The following is a 15,498-nucleotide window of genomic DNA, read 5'->3' as shown; positions in this document are numbered from 1 at the left end:
CTTTAAACTTGGTCAGCACACCACATGGTAGGCCGTGGTGGCGCCATCTTGCGTGTGCCTGTGTTTTGTATTGCCGCCATTAGACGTCGGTATGCGCAGTGTGTCTGCTCTGCACATGCGCCGCGCGCATAACATTGTGTGCGTACTTATGTGCACAATAAAGTAAGCACAGGATACAGGAAAAGCTGGGTGCACGGGCTGTGCGTGCATCTCGCCGCACCCCTCCTAGGCACTCAAAATTTGTGCTGATAAATTTTTAAGTGCGAGCCGATTGAACACACAAGTTACCACCGCCTTATGGTGCCAGTAGCCAAGAAACATTAAGCACCTTTTTCTCTGCGCTGCCTGTCATATTAGGGCTTTCCAGCCTGACTTGGATTCCAACTTATGGGGATTTGGCCTCCCTGGACTTTGCTGAGCCCAGCTCCTCCCATTCAGATAATGGATTGGCAGCCTTTACTAGAAGTACTCTGGATCTGAGGAACCCCTTGGCTGGGTCTTCCATGGGAGAGGGAAACTCAGCTGCCCCCCCCCCCCCCCCCGGGCTAGGCATGGACCTGGTGACCTTTTCTTGGATGGAATTTTTCCAAGGACTATAGGCCTTTGTACAGGCTCAGTCTACTTCCTCACTTGCCCCTGTCCAGATGGAACCCCAGCCAGCTCCCTCCCCCATTCCTGTTGGCAGTCCTCAAGGTATGCCCTGCCTGACCAAGGGTATCCGTAGTGGGGACCTCGATGGCACAGACGAAGAGCAAGATCCCTTAGAAGAAGGGGAAATTTCCCTGGGATTAGAACTGTATCGAGCCATGTTACTGTTCTTTCATAGAGATAAATTGCTGGCCTTGGTTTCCCAGACCCTGAAAATGCTGGGAGTTCCTGGAGTGGAATCTGTGACAGAACCAAAGAAGAATTCCATTCTGATTTCCTTGAGCCTTTTGCTACTTCCCAGTATTGGAAGCCATCCAAGATTTGATTGACCTGGAATGAGATGCCCCAGAAGCAAGTTTTAAAGGGGGGCTGGATGTTAGAAGCTCTATACCCACTGGATCCAGCAGTGAGAGAACATTTGCATTTCCTTAAATTTGGACGCACTGGTCTGCGCTGTCTTTAAACTAATAACTATCCCAGTGGCAGGAGAAGCGGCCTTAAAGGATGCACATGATAGATGGTTGGAGTCTATCCTTATTCAAGCCTTTGACACGGTAGCAATGACCTTACAGATTGTTTCTTGCTGTGCTCTGGTAGCATATTTGTGCCTACTTCTCTCTCAAGAGGTGGATGACTTGGGGGGTGAACCCCAGAGCTGCTGTGGAACCCGCTACCAGATTTAGTCTGTACTTCAGACAGAGGAGTAGCCTCAGTGGTAGCGGCCAGAAGACAGCTATGGCTGTGGAATTGGTCAGCTGATGCAACCTCTAAGGCCAACCTTACAAGATGCCCTTTAAAGGATCACTCCTATTTGGAAATGAATTGGAAAAACTGGCCAGTAAATGGAGTGAATCTCCAGTCCCCTGGCTACCTGAAGATAAGAGGAAGTAGTTGCAGTGCTCCTTGCCTATGAGGGGCCGGTCCAGGGGCTCTCAACTTTTCCACCTCTACAGAAACTTGACATCTCAGAGGTCTCTGCTCTATGGAAGAACTCAGTCCTTTTTATAGTCGACAGCCCAAGAGAGGGGCAAGTTCGGGTTCAGGATCATCCTGAACCTCCTAATGAAATTTTACCACCCATGTTTGGAAAGAGGAGATAGGGGTCATCTGTCTCTCTTTTACCAAAGGTGGGTCGAGATCACTTCGGACAAATGGGTACTGGAAGTCGTATGAGAAGGATATGCACTGGAATTTCGCAGCACTCCTTGGGACGTATTTATGATGTCTCCTTGCCACTTCCAGAACAAAAAAGCAGGCAGTGGAGATTACTCTTTTAAGGATCCTCAGGATGAGGGCTGAAATCCCAGTATCAACGTCCTAGGAAAATACAGGGCTTATTCCATTGTACTCAAGAAGGAAAGTTCCTTTCGCCCCATCCTGAACCTCATGAGTGTCAACCGTCACCTACGAGTGAGTCATTTCTGCATGGAAACCTTACACTCCATGATAATGGCCGTGCAACCAGGAGAGTTCCTAACCTCCCTGGACCTATCCGAGGCCTACCTATGTATTCCAATCTGTGAAGAACATCAATGCTTCCTATACTTTACCATACTGGGTCGCTATTATTGGTTCCGGGCACTGCCCTTTGGCCTAGCCACTGCCCCAAGAACATTTTCCAAGATTATGTTGGTCATGGCTGCAGTGATGAGAAGAGGAGGAATCCTGGTACACCCGTACTTGGACGACTGGTTGATCTGGGCCAAGTTCGCAGAAGAAAGTCTTTGGGTGACCAACAGGTTGACCTCCTCTTTACTTCAGGAACTTGGTTGGGTAGTAAACCTGGACAAGAGCAGTCTCTCACCCAGTTGTTGGAGTATCTGGGAGTACGGTTCAACACTAGGCTGGGCAAGGTCTTCCTCCCGACCATACAGATACGGAAGTTGATGTCCCAGGTGAGTCAGGTCTACACCATCGGGCATATTGTGATCAACTATCTCCAAGTTCTTGGTTTGATGGCAGCAGCCTTTGGAAGTAGTGCCGTGGACGAGAGCATATATGCGCCCACTTAAACGCTCGCTTGAACTCGCAGTCTCAAGACTATTATATTCGGATCCAGTTACCGGTGGGAGTCTGCTCTCACCTCAAGTGGTGGTTGCAGGAGGCTCATTTGAGAAGGGGGGTGTCTTTGTCCTCCCCGAACTGGCTGGTTCTTACAACAGATGCGAGTCTCTGGGGCTGGAGGAACCAAGAGCCAGCAGGTGTCTCAGGAGATAGATCTCCTTATGGAATGATTGGAAATAAATCTACAGACTATCTCAGCCTCACCCATTGCAGGAAAATACAACATCAGAGCAGACTTTCTAAGCAGGAAGAGTCTGGATCCAGGAGAGTGGGTGTTGTCGGCCGAAGCCTTTCAACTGATAGTAGATTGCTGGGTCCTCCCGTCCATTGACCTGCTGGCCACATATCACAATGCGAAGGTTCCTCGATTTTCTTCAGTCACAGAAGAGATCCATGGTCCCTGGGGATCGACACTCTCATTCAGACCTGGCCGGAAGAAGAGTTGCTATACACCTTTCCTCTGTGGCCCCTGCTGGGCAGGATCATTCACAGAATTGAGCACCATAGGGGATTAGTCCTACTAGTAGCTCCAGATTGGCCCAGAAGTCCATGGTATGTGGACAAGAGGAGACTCCTGGTGGAGACCCTCCTGTGCCTCCCATCACAAAGGGACCTGTTACAGCAGATCCTTCACAAGGATCTGACTCTATTCTGTCTTATGGTCTGGCCTTGAGAGGGCTCGCCTGATAAAGCGAAGATATTCTGTGGTGGTAATTGCCATTTTACGTCGCGCTCGGAAGTTCTCTACATCTCCAGTGTATGTGCGGGTCTGGAGAGTATTTGAGGCCTGGTGTGGGGAATGTGGTGTTCCCCCTCAGGCGGTAAAATCCCACTTGTTCTGGATTTTTTGCAAGACGCCTTGAATAAAGGTTTGGCCCTTAACTCCTTGAAGGCACAGGTAGCGGCTGTCTCCCATTTCAGGGGCGAGGTGAATGGAACCTCCCTATCGGTCATCCGGTCATGGCCTGTTTTCTGAAAGGGGTGAAGCACCTTCAGCCACTCCTAAAATGGCCGGTTCCCTTGTGGAATCTTAATCTAGTATTGGAATTTTTGGCAGGGCCCTCTTTTCGGCCACTGTGCGGTCTTTCCTTGTGTTTATTATCCTTGAAAACTGTGTTCCTGGTGGCTATATGCGCGGTGCGTCGCATCTCTGAACTGCAGGCATTGTTGTGTTGGAAACCGTTCTGACTGTCTCCAGGAGCATTACAGCTTTGTACCGTTCCATCCTTCTTGCCCAAGGTGGTCTTTGAGTTTCATTTGAATCTGTCCATTTCGTTGCATTCCCTAGATAAGCACAGGGACGTGGAGGAATTCTGCCTCCTCCGTCATTTGAATGTCGATAGACATTTTGGTGCGGTATCTGGAAGTTTCAGAACCGATCCAAAAGATGGACCGCCTATTTGTCCTTGACTGTGGTGAACCAGCTTCGCGGGCTACCATAGCTCACTGGATTAAGGAGGTGGTAATGGGAGTGTATGTGGAGGCAGGAAAGCAATTTCCTTCTCAGGTTAAAGCTCCTTCCACCTGGGCTCAGGTGGTCTCATGGTCGGAAGCTAGATTGCTGTCCCCCCGTCTATATCTGCCAAGCGGCAACGTGGTCCTCTTTGCACATCTTCTCCAGGTTCTATCGACTGGACGTTTAGGCCTGAGAGGATGCAGCCTTTGCTAACCAGACCGCGGGCAGCCTCCTGCCCCAATTGGGAGTAGCTTTTGTACATCCCATTGGTCATAAGTCCATCTGGCTACATGCTGGGAAATGGAGAAATTACTTACCTCATACTTTCATTTTCCTTAGTGTAGACAGATGGACTCAGCATCCTGCCATCAGCTGCCTATGGAATGGATGTAGATTCCAAGAGATTACAGGTAAGCTGTCATCCAGTCCCTAGATCAGGGCATCTATAATCTTACCAGGGTTCAGTGTGTGTTTGGTTGAGTACAGTTATGGTTATCCATTTTTAATTAAGTTTTTCAATTAGTATGTTTACAGTGGCTTTTGAAGAGAATACTGAAGGGCTGAGGTTACTGCACGGGTGTATCTAGGGGGACATCAGCTTTGCAACCTGACTCAGTCTCCATCTGCTGGCAGGGGGAGCACATAACCCATTGGTCCTGAGTCCATCTGTCTACACTACAGAAATAGAAATTATCAGGTAAGTAATTTCTCCAGTTTACCAGTTAGTACACCAGTTTGCCCAGTCTTCCTCCAGGTCATTGAGCTCTTCTTGATTCTTCAGCCTGAAGTCCCCATGTCGTTCCCCCCCCCCCCCCCCCCTGAGCTCCCACACAGTCAGTATTACATAACAAACATGTTTGCTATTGCTTATGCCAGATAATTATTAGATGTAAAAATACATGAGTAAGTTGCATACTGTACATGTGTTTTTAAAATAGCAACTTAAATGCGTAATTGTTAGCCCCGCCCCAGAACGCTGTTTTTTACACATATGTGCGCATACAAGTGGAAATGAGTGCATTTTTGACCTTTCTAAAAACAGGGTATACAAGTAGAAGCTCCTTGCACTGTATATACTAATTTTTCACACATAATGTTTTAGAAATTCACCTTTTAAGATTTTTAGAAAAAACAGTTGTGAGGTCCATTCATTGTGCTTTCTTCCTGTATACCTAGAACAGGGGAATGTTTAGGCCCTTAATTAGCAAACTTTGAAGACATGAAAGTAATTTGCCTAGTACAGGCCTCGTATCTGCTCATCAATAGATTAACAACCATTTTCTTTCTTAGGTCTCCTTTCCCATCCCTGATTTGAAAGAATCTAAAGCAGTTTGGGATGTAGTTCATATGACAGGCCCTGCATAAAGATTCAGAATGCCTTTATTTCTCCTCTCCTTTATAATGCCTGTAACCTTTTTTAAAAGATACAACCAGTTTCTGTATCCTGAGCTGTAGGATAGGTCTCTTTCTGGAGACTATTTTCTGGGTTAAGTTAATGTATTATAAAAATGCCACAGTAATACACAATTTTTCAAGGAAGTTTTTTGTATTTCTTTTTTTGTTTTCAGTTGCTGCAAAATGCATTGAAAGGGATCCAGTCGCTCTTAAATGGTGGCAAGATGAAATTAATACAAACAGATCATCTTGGGTCACTTCTTGCGGTTTTAAAGGTGACATAAACTATTTCCCTATAGCTAGACATAGTGCTGCTGCATGCTTGAGAGAATCAACCAGCAGCATGAACAAGCTTCTTGCAGAACACAGAATAACTTAATCAGCCCCTGGTGTACCACGGAGCTTGATGACCCTGCAGTACATTTGGAGAGGCTTTGCTGAACTGATCTTTGAGCTCTGAATTAATGATTCTTTTTCAAGAAGAAGATGCTTGTGTCTTTGCGTATTTAGTTGCGCAGCAGCTTTTTCTTCAGCAAATGCGACGTGTGCACATTTGCCTCTGTCTAAAGGAATAATGTTGTGGGAGACAGACTGTGATTTGTGTGGTTCAGTGTAGGAAGGAAACGGTTTTCAGAAAAATAAATCTCAGTAAACAAATTGGAAAAAGTAATATAGAGAAAAAGCTAGGCAATTGATGTGTGTGTAATTTTGTCAGACATGAAAGCAAAAAGTTTGATCTTTCATGATTAGAATGGCAGCCCTCTGTTTCAGTGAGTAGAGAAACTGTGTCTATTGGTAAATATATTCTATGATCTTCATTGTTGAGGTGTTTATGCAACCAGCTGCAACAGATAAGGACAGGTTCAGAGCTGGTAGAAGAAGAAAAATGGAAGAACCAATGTTAGAGAAATTAGCAGGACAAATAAGCAGGAAAAATTCCTGAACAGCATTATGCTTACACTGTCCGTATGGAATTAGCCCAAAAATATATTTTTTTTCCTGCCTTAATATCTAGAAATACATGTTTCATGGACTTCCAGGGCTCAGCATAGAAATGCCTACAATTTTATATCCAGCTCCGCTTCCTCAATATGATGGACGATCACCCACCAAGCAGGAACAAAATGAGTCAAACATGGCGAGGCAAACAGGGGTACGTTTAGGCTTTTATTTCCCTCTGTTGTCATTAATTGAATTTTTAGAAATGTACATTTTCTGTATCTTTAATGTTTGTCTTATAGCACTTTTCCTTCTTCGTATAACTTTGACTTGAATTGGACAGAACTCAACAGATCACATCTGAAAGCAAAGAATGCTATATTTCTGCAGATACTGCCAGTAGCTGGTTTCATGTGATTGGCTTTAGCCTTGGGTACCAGTTCTAAGTGACATATATGTAACCAATCATTCCCTGTACGTACCTGGATCAGTCCAGACTCCTGGGTTTATTCATCCCTGCCAGCAGATGGAGACAGAGAAAAGCCTTGCTGACACTGCTTGATAAGTACTAGTGGCCCCCCCCCCCCCCCCACGGTGGTCGTGCCGGTTTTGTTTAGGGTTGGTTTTTTAAAGTATTTTTTTCTCTTTGTCTCGGGGGAACATGGTTCACAGCTCGGCTTGCCATGCATGTGATGTGGTCCTGGTGCGTCTTAGTCAGGCTGGCCTGTGTTCGTCATGCGTTTCGGGGGTGGAAGGGCCCTCCCTCCTTCCGGGGGTCACAAAACATCTGCGCTTAGAAAAGCACGTGGCTGGCCATGGTCTGGCAGTTTTTTTTAATGCGGCTGCTGGCTCCGGGCCTGCTGCCTCCCTTGTGGCAGGAGCAGTGGCCATTTTGGCGCCGGATTCACGCATGACGCCATGTTTGGAGGGGGATCTCCCTCCGCAGCTCTCTCCGGTCCACCCGAGGGACTAATAGGCAGGTCCCTTTGCCTCAGGGGCCTGGGGGAGAGCAGGTTCCGGACTTGCCTCTGGGTTTGCGCCCCTGATTTTATTCTCCTGCTTCATCAAGCCTATCTGGCTCAGCAGGAAGGTCTGTCACCTCGGGGTCCGTGCCTTCAGCCTCCGGGTGCTGCGTCGGGGTCTCATCAGTCGTGAGACTTGGGGGGGGTCCCATGTTTGCCCAGCCGGGACGGAGGAGGACTTAGGGGTTCCCATCCCTCCAGGAGGGGCAGCAGCAATGTCGACAGCACAGGATCGGGGCTCCAGGACTTGGATCAGGGAGATGACATGGGGACCCCTTCGGTTCCAGAGGGTGATGACCCCAAAATTTTCCACTTTTTCCGGAGGGAGGAGTTGGAGCCTCTGCTCCCTCAAGTTCTTGAGGAGCTGGGGTTGAAAGCTCCTCAGGAGGTTCCGTAGTTGGTTGGGGCGAATCCTGTCCTAGAATAGTCTCTCAGGTTGGGGGCGGTCTGCGAGCATCAGTCAGCCCAGGGCACTTGGTCGGCAGTGGAGGCCTCGTGGCCTATCAATCGTTTGGAGACCCAGGGCTGTGCGGCTGGCACTTCGGGCCTGCCTCCCTCTTGTTCAAGGTCGATCGGTCAGGGTTCTGTCAGACAATGCAACAACAGTAGCTTACATCAATCGTCTGGGCGGCACCAAGAGCCAGGGGGGTGGCCCTGCAGGCTCAGGAGCTATTTCTCTGGGCAGAGCTATACCTGGTTCAGTTAGCTGCGACTCATATCGCGGGCGTCGACAACATCCAGGCCGATTTTTCTCAGTCGCAGGAGCTTAGATCCAGGCGAGTGGGAATTGGCAGAGTTAGCAATGCAGCTCATTCGAGAGAGGTGGGGTTCTCCTCATGCTCAATGCGAAAGCTCCTCTGTTTTTCAGCCGCAAAAGGGAGTACGGAGCTGAGGGGGTCTACGCTCAGGTAGTGCCCTGGCCTCGGGGGATTCTGTTCTGTTTTCCCTCCATGGCCTCTCATGGGCAAGGTGTTGCGCCGCATAGAGAAGCATCCGGGGAATGTGGTGTTGGTAGCCCCGGAGTGGGCGCGTCGATTGTGGTTTGCAGATCTCGTCAATTTAGTGGTGGACGGTCCGCTGTGTCTCAGTCATCTTCCGGGTCTTCTCCTTCAGAGACCCATATTTTCCGACCAGGCAGATCGCTTTTGTCTAGCGGCTTGGCTTTTGAGAGGCGTTGCTTGAAGCGGAGAAGATACCCAGAGCTAGTGATCGCTACACTTTTCCAGGCTAGGCGGAAGTCTACCTCCCTCTCATATGTTCGGGTTTGGAAAGTTTTTGAGGCTTGGTGAACAGACTGAAGGATACAGGCGGTTTGGGCCTCAATATCTCTTGTATTGTCTTTCCTACAAGAGGGTTTAGCTAAAGGCCTTGCTTTTAATTCGCTTCGGGTACAGGTAGCAGCTCTAGCCTGCTTGCAAGGGAAGATTGAGAGTTACACCTTATCTTCCCATCTGGATGTGCAGAGGTTCCTTTGGGGAGTTAAGAATTTGCGTCCTCTGGTGCGGAAGGTCTGTCCCCCCTAGAACCTTAATCTAGTTTTGTGGGTATTGTGTGACGCTCCATTTGAGCCAATTTGGAGAGTGACCCTTAAGGATTTGACTCTCAAGGTGTTTTCTTGGTGGCCATCTGTTCCGCCAGGAGGATTTCTGAATTGCAGGCTTTGTCGTGCAGGGACCCTTTCCTTCAAATATCTGATTCTGGAGTCATGTTGCCTATGGTTCCTTCCTTTGTCCCAAAGGTGGTCTCTGCCTTTCATGTTAATCAGACTATCGAGCTCCCAGCATTCCCAGAATTGGATGCTTCTGTGCAGCATGCTCGAGAGCTTAAAATAGTGGAAGTCCGTAGGGCCTTGCTTTGAAATCTCAAGGTTACTAATGATTTCAGAAGATCTGATCATCTTTTTGCTTTATGGAGCAGATCAAAGAAAGGTGCCCATGCCTCCAAAGCAACTATTGCGAGGTGGCTTAAGGAGGCTGTTGGGTCAGCGTATATTATCAAGGGCCGACAAGTTCCTGAGGGTTTGCGGGCCCACTCGACCCTGTCTCAGGTGGCTTTGTGGGCAGAGGCTCAGTTGGTATCTCCGCAGGAGATTTGCAGGGCGGCGATTTGGAAATCGCTGCATACTTTTGCGAGGCATTACCGATTGGATTTGGGAGATTCGAGTTCCTGGTCTTTTGGAGAAAGTGACTTGCAAGCGGGACTTTCCAGGTCCCACCCTCTCTAGGAAGCTTTGGTACATCCCAGGAGTCTGGACTGATCCGGGTACACTTATTTTATTTATTTTTAGATTTTTATATACCGGTGTTCCTATATGAAATAAAGATCACATCGGTTTACATTGAAACAGAACATGAAAATTGCCAAAAGGCATTACATAGAACAAGGTTATGAAACTTGGAACAGTGTACATAAGTTCAAAATTTAACAATAACGTTGTATCATTGATGACCAAAAGATAAAGGGGGAAAAAAAAAAAAAAAAAAAGACTTAAACAATTAAGTTGACAGGTCTTATTGAGCATAAAAATTATAACGTATAAGTGAGAAAGTCTCAAGTGTCCTGCAGCAAGAGATTAGATACCGAAGTAGGTAGTGGTATGGAAAATGGGGGTTTGTGAAGAAGATATGTTCTTGCTGGTTGGAGGGGAAAAAATGATGATCATGGTCCTGGAAAAGCTTGGCTAAAGAGCCAGGTTTTAAGTTTTTTTTTGAATGAAGAGTGGCAGAACTCAAGCCGAATGTCTGGTGGGAGCGCATTCCATTGAATGGGGCCTGCTGTAGATATGGCACGTTTATGATGCGAGGATTTTGTTGAAGGTACATAGAGTGTGCCTTTATATGCTCCTCTGATGGGTCTAGAGGAGGAGTGAGGGCGTAGTTGGTTACATAATTGAAGAGGAGAGATATTGTGAATGGATTTATGAATTACGGTGAGTACTTTATATAGGATCCTTTGCTTTATAGGCAGCCAGTGGAGGAGCTTGAGAATGGGGGTGATGTGATCTCTTTTATTCGTATTGGTAAGGATTCTGGCTGCAGAGTTCTGTAGCATTTGGAGGGGTTTGATGGATGAATATGGAAGGCCAAAGAGAAGCGAATTGCAATAGTCGACTTTTGATAGAATAATGGCTTGTAGGACCATCCGAAAATCGTTGAAATAAAGAAGAGGCTTCAATTTTTTTAAGACTTGTAACTTATAAAAACAGTCTTTGGTGGTTGTGCTTATGAATTTTTTAAAATTGAGCTGATTGTCTAGCATGATACCTAGATCTCGAACATGTGGTGAGTGATTTAATATGGGAGTGGATGAGTTGAGTAGGTCAGCTGGGTTTAGAAGTTTGATGATTAGGATCTCAGTTTTGTTGTTGTTAAGAATGAGGCAAAGGCTGGAGAGAAGATGATTGATCTGTTGCAAACAATTGTTCCAGTGAGCCAAGGTTTTTTGTAAGGATTCTGAGATTGGGATGAGTATCTGGATGTCATCCGCGTAGAGATAGTGAGTTAGGTTTAGTTTAGTAAGTAGATGACATAGAGGTAAGAGGTAAATGTTGAAGAGGGTAGGGGAAAGGGAGGAACCCTGAGGGACCCCCCGGTTGGAAGGGATCGGTTGTGATTCTTTGTTGTTAATCTTTACTTTGAATTGTCTATTTGCTAGGAAGGATTTGAACCAGCTGAAGACTGTTCCTTTAATGCCTATATCTGCCAGACATTTTAATAGAGATGAATGGTTGACAGTGTCAAAGGCTGCAGAGAGATCTAGTAGTATCAAAAGATGTGGTTGTTTTTTGTCCATATTAGATAGAATAGAATCGGTAAGAGAGATAAGGAGAGATTCAGTGCTTAACGATTTCCGAAAGCCATACTGGGAAGATACAAGAATGTTGTTTTCTTCCAAATATTCAGATAGTTGTTTATTGACTATCTTTTCCATAATTTTGGCGATCAATGGCAGATTAGCTATTGGGCGGAAGTTAGCTGGATCTGTGGTTGGAAGGTTAGGTTTTTTAAGTAGAGGTTTGAGAATGGCTAATTTAAGTTGGTCAGGAACTAGACCCTGGGAGAGAGAGCAGTTAATGATGTCTGCAATTGGTTTTGATATGGAGTTTCTTATTGCGATGAGAAGGTTAGTAGGAATTGTGTCTAAGGGATGAGATGACGGTTTCATTTTTTTAAGTATGTTTTCTATCTCAAGTGCTGAAGTGGTCTCGAAAGTTTCCAGCGTTGTATTTAGTTGAGGTGAGGTAATGTGAGGGAAAGGGGGATATGAAAAAGATGATGAGAAAGAGATAGTCAGTTTGTCAATTTTATCCTTAAAGTATTCTGCTAGTTCTGATGCTTTGTTGAGTGCTTGATCATCAGGAATGGTAGGAGGTGATGGTTTAGTGAGAGCTGAAACGTAGGAGAAAAGTGCTTTTGAATCAAATATGAAATGATGTATTTTTTTTGAGAAAAAATCTCTCTTTGTTCTCAGTATGGTGATCCTATAAGCATTGAGGGAGGTTTTATAAATAGCTAATGTTGTGGGGGATGGGTTTCTCCTCCAAGTGTGTTCTTTATTTCTTAGCTCTTGTTTAAGCAGCTTCAGTTCTGGGGTGAACCAGGGTTTCCTGTTGTCTGGCGAAGGTTGTACTACTTTTGTGATGGAAGGGCAGGTAATGTCTGCGATCTTTTTGGTGATGTTGCACCATGAGGTGGTGGCTGTAGATGCGTTGGAGAGATCGAGATGTGATAATTCATTAGTGAACTGATTGATGAGAAGGTCTGTAGAACAAGGTTTCCTGAATTGAATAGTGTTTTTTGGGAACGAAAGTGGAGGATGTTGTGAAAGCTTGAAGGTCGTGTTGATGATTTGATGGTCCGACCAAGGGACAGGTGAACATGTGATTGTATTTGTGTTTGAGATGCACTGATTAATGAAAATAAGGTCTAAAGTGTGACCTGCTTTGTGGGTAGGGGCTTTTATAATTTGTGTGAAGCCCATGTAGTTGAGAGCCGAGAGTAGGGTAACACAATTTGGGGATTGTGGTGAAGCATCGACATGTAAGTTGAAATCACCCAGTAAGATGGCAGGTTTGTCTGGGTTGAAGTATTTGGCAGAGAGTTCAATGACTGGTGAAGGGTCAGAATCTAAAGATCCTGGTGGAGCGTAGATTAGGCCAATTTGTAAATGATCAGATTTAAAGAAAGAGAGCTCTAATTTTGATGTGGTATATGAATGTTGTAAAGATATTCTTAGACCTTTCTTGGCTGCGAGAAGCAGACCTCCTCCCTTTCTTTTGGTTCTAGGTATGGAGAAAAAATCATAAAGCTGAGTTGGTAGTTGATTTAACAGAGCTAAATCTGAAGGTTTAAACCACGTTTCTGTGATTGCACAGATATCTGGGTTTACTTCAGTAAGGTAGTCGTTTAAGATATGAGTTTTTTTTGAAAGTGATTGAGCATTGAATAGAGTAAGAGATAACAGAGAAAGGCCGAGGAATTGTGTGATTGGTGAAATCATTATTGGAATTAGCCTTTGATGACGGTTGTAGTGTTGTGGGAGAGGCTTAGTTTGATGTTTATGTTGATTCTTGATGATTGGTATGGAGTATTCGCCATGGCAAACATGGTGATGTATAGGGATAGGGAAACCAAGAAGCATGTTGATCTGTTTGTGTGGTATAGAGAGAATATTAGAGGCTTACTCGAGTGCTCCAAAGAAGATGAAGATTCAAGGGCCAGTAAACTGGCTTATTATTGACCCGAAGCTGGCTTTAGGATCAGGGAACACTATCTGTTGAGGTTCCAGGGTTTGTGGAGATTTTGGATTACAATTTCAATTTGTTTTCCTGTTGATGAATAAAGCTTGGGATCTATTCTCGTCTCCCTTACACGAATCAGCTGACTTGAATCTTGTTGCCAATGTAATTTATAGATTTAAAGATGATATGCTGAATTCTAATCAAGGTATGAAAGGAGAATTAAGCAGATAATGAAAAAGAGTATGATCTACAGTATGATCTACATACAGGGAAAGGAAAATTTTGGTTCTTACCTGCTAATTTTCATTCCTGTAGTACCAATGGATCAGTCCAGAACCCGCCCGGGTTGAAGGGGGAGAGTCTTCCGCTCAGCTATAATCCTTTCAGCATACTTCTGTTTGTTCATACATTTCAAGGTTTTTGCAAGTTTTTTGTCAAGTTTTTGGCACTTGATGTTTTCGGCTTGGGTACAGATTAATACTGATCTACTGCAGGTGGCACCAGGGCTTATCAAGCAGTGTCAGCGAGGCTTTTCTCTGTCTCCATCTGCTGGCAGGGATGAATTAACCCAGGAGTCTGGACTGATCCGTTGGTACTACAGGAACGAAAATTAGCAGGTAAGAACCAATTTTCCTTTGGAAGCCATGATTATATGATTTGTTGACCTGTTCAGTTTTAAGATAGCCATTGATGACACCAGAATTTGAAGTTTATTTCTATCTTACTGCACGATTTAAATCTCCAGAAATCTGCATATAATGTTATCTGCTTACTGGACAGATTTTGAAAAAGTTGATATTTCACTGACAAAATCAGAAATAAAATGTTGTTGTTTTTTTCTTCTTATCTCTTCTTGACAGAGTTGGGTAGATATTCACTTACTCTTGTGTGCCGGTAGGTGGCACTCTTGTATATCTCTTCCTCCTAGAAGAAAGGGTACATACTGGTAATAAGAAAATAGCTACCTAATATTCTTATTTCAGTCATGCTGAGTTTACATCTTTGTGTATTAGGTCTAATTTCCTCACAGTACATTGCACGTTTCCTTTTCCTCTTCCAAACAGAGCAAAAGGAAGAAATCACGAGGGAAACAGAAGAAAAGTCAGCTGGGTGAAGAGAAAAAAGGAGCAGAAGATGGGGAAGAAGCCAGTCTGATGCCTGGGATGACAAAGTTGAAGATAAGTGCCAAGGATGTACATGACACCTTATATTTAAGGCCCCAGAGCTCTCCAGGGAAAGCCCCATTTTTAGCTGCAGGGCCGGAACACATATCGCCCATGTATCAGCCGTGTCCCAGCTGGAAACGAGTCAGCAGCAGCGAGTCTGAGTATTCTGATGCCGAAGGGGCAATACAAAGCAAACTGAGGTAAATAATTACCACAGAAACCTGTCTCTTGTTGTCCGTTTTGAAAACTAGTCTGTTGCAGGTAACCTATTATGTTGTCTAGAAAATCTATACCTCTAGCTTATTTTAGCATCAAAAGTGCTAAATCTTTTTTTGAAGTGGAAAAAGAAAACCATCATCAGACTCTTTCTAAAGACATGCTGGTCCCTATGAGCAAATGATTTTTGTCGCATGCACAGAACAGAAAAATCCTTTTTGGGACAATTGGACCTCCTGGAGCTATTTCTCAGGCTGATGCAGAAAGGTGCATTCAGTCGAATGCATTCTGCTTGCACCTTAACATACGTTTTTTGCGAGCAAAACTTACTGCTGTTACAGCAAGGAGTTTTGTGTACAGAAAATGAGCATTTCTAAACAGGAGTACTGCTTAGCGCCCTCGCATGGAAATCCTGTGCAAATGAGGGCATTAAGTAGTACTCCCCGACGCAGGAAGATGGCTGGCTTAACCTGCAATTTCTTAATGCTGGAAACTTTATTCCTGGTCAGAGGTTGAGTAACGTTTCCAGAGTTGAGGGAAAACAGGCTGTTTGCACCCAAAAAGTCACCAGATAAAAGCCCTGATTCAGCAGGTTGCTTTTAAATATGGGGGTGGGAGGGAGGGAGTGGAAGTCGGGAGTCTTCTGTGGCTGCTCTTATTTCCTCTGGCAGTGCAAGAGAGGGAGGGAGCTGTGGACAGTTAGTGCTGAGCCGGCTGAAAGCTGCAATTCACAGCAGAGGAAGCCCTCGCCGTGAATCCCCTCTCTCTGCTCCTCAGCATCCCCTGAGCTAGTTTTTGCTGTCTCCCCCTCCCCCGTGTTCCTGAGTTAAAACGTGCATCCAGCACATTTTA

General features: G+C 45.3%; 1 protein-coding gene across 1 annotated transcript in view; it reads left to right on the top strand.

Moving 5' to 3' along the window:
• HEATR6 (HEAT repeat containing 6) overlaps positions 1-15,498 on the top strand; it is a 128,129-nt gene that overhangs the window by 32,815 nt on the left and 79,816 nt on the right. Inside the window, exons 6-8 of the mRNA XM_029612529.1 lie at positions 5,737-5,838; positions 6,579-6,716; positions 14,329-14,630. Of these exons, the coding sequence (XP_029468389.1) occupies positions 5,737-5,838; positions 6,579-6,716; positions 14,329-14,630 (542 nt within the window). The remainder of the gene's footprint in view (positions 1-5,736; positions 5,839-6,578; positions 6,717-14,328; positions 14,631-15,498) is intronic.

The sequence above is a fragment of the Rhinatrema bivittatum genome, chromosome 8 (assembly GCF_901001135.1).
Source record: "Rhinatrema bivittatum chromosome 8, aRhiBiv1.1, whole genome shotgun sequence".
NCBI classification, from domain to species: domain Eukaryota; kingdom Metazoa; phylum Chordata; class Amphibia; order Gymnophiona; family Rhinatrematidae; genus Rhinatrema; species Rhinatrema bivittatum.
This window is presented reverse-complemented; position numbering and strand designations above follow the sequence as displayed.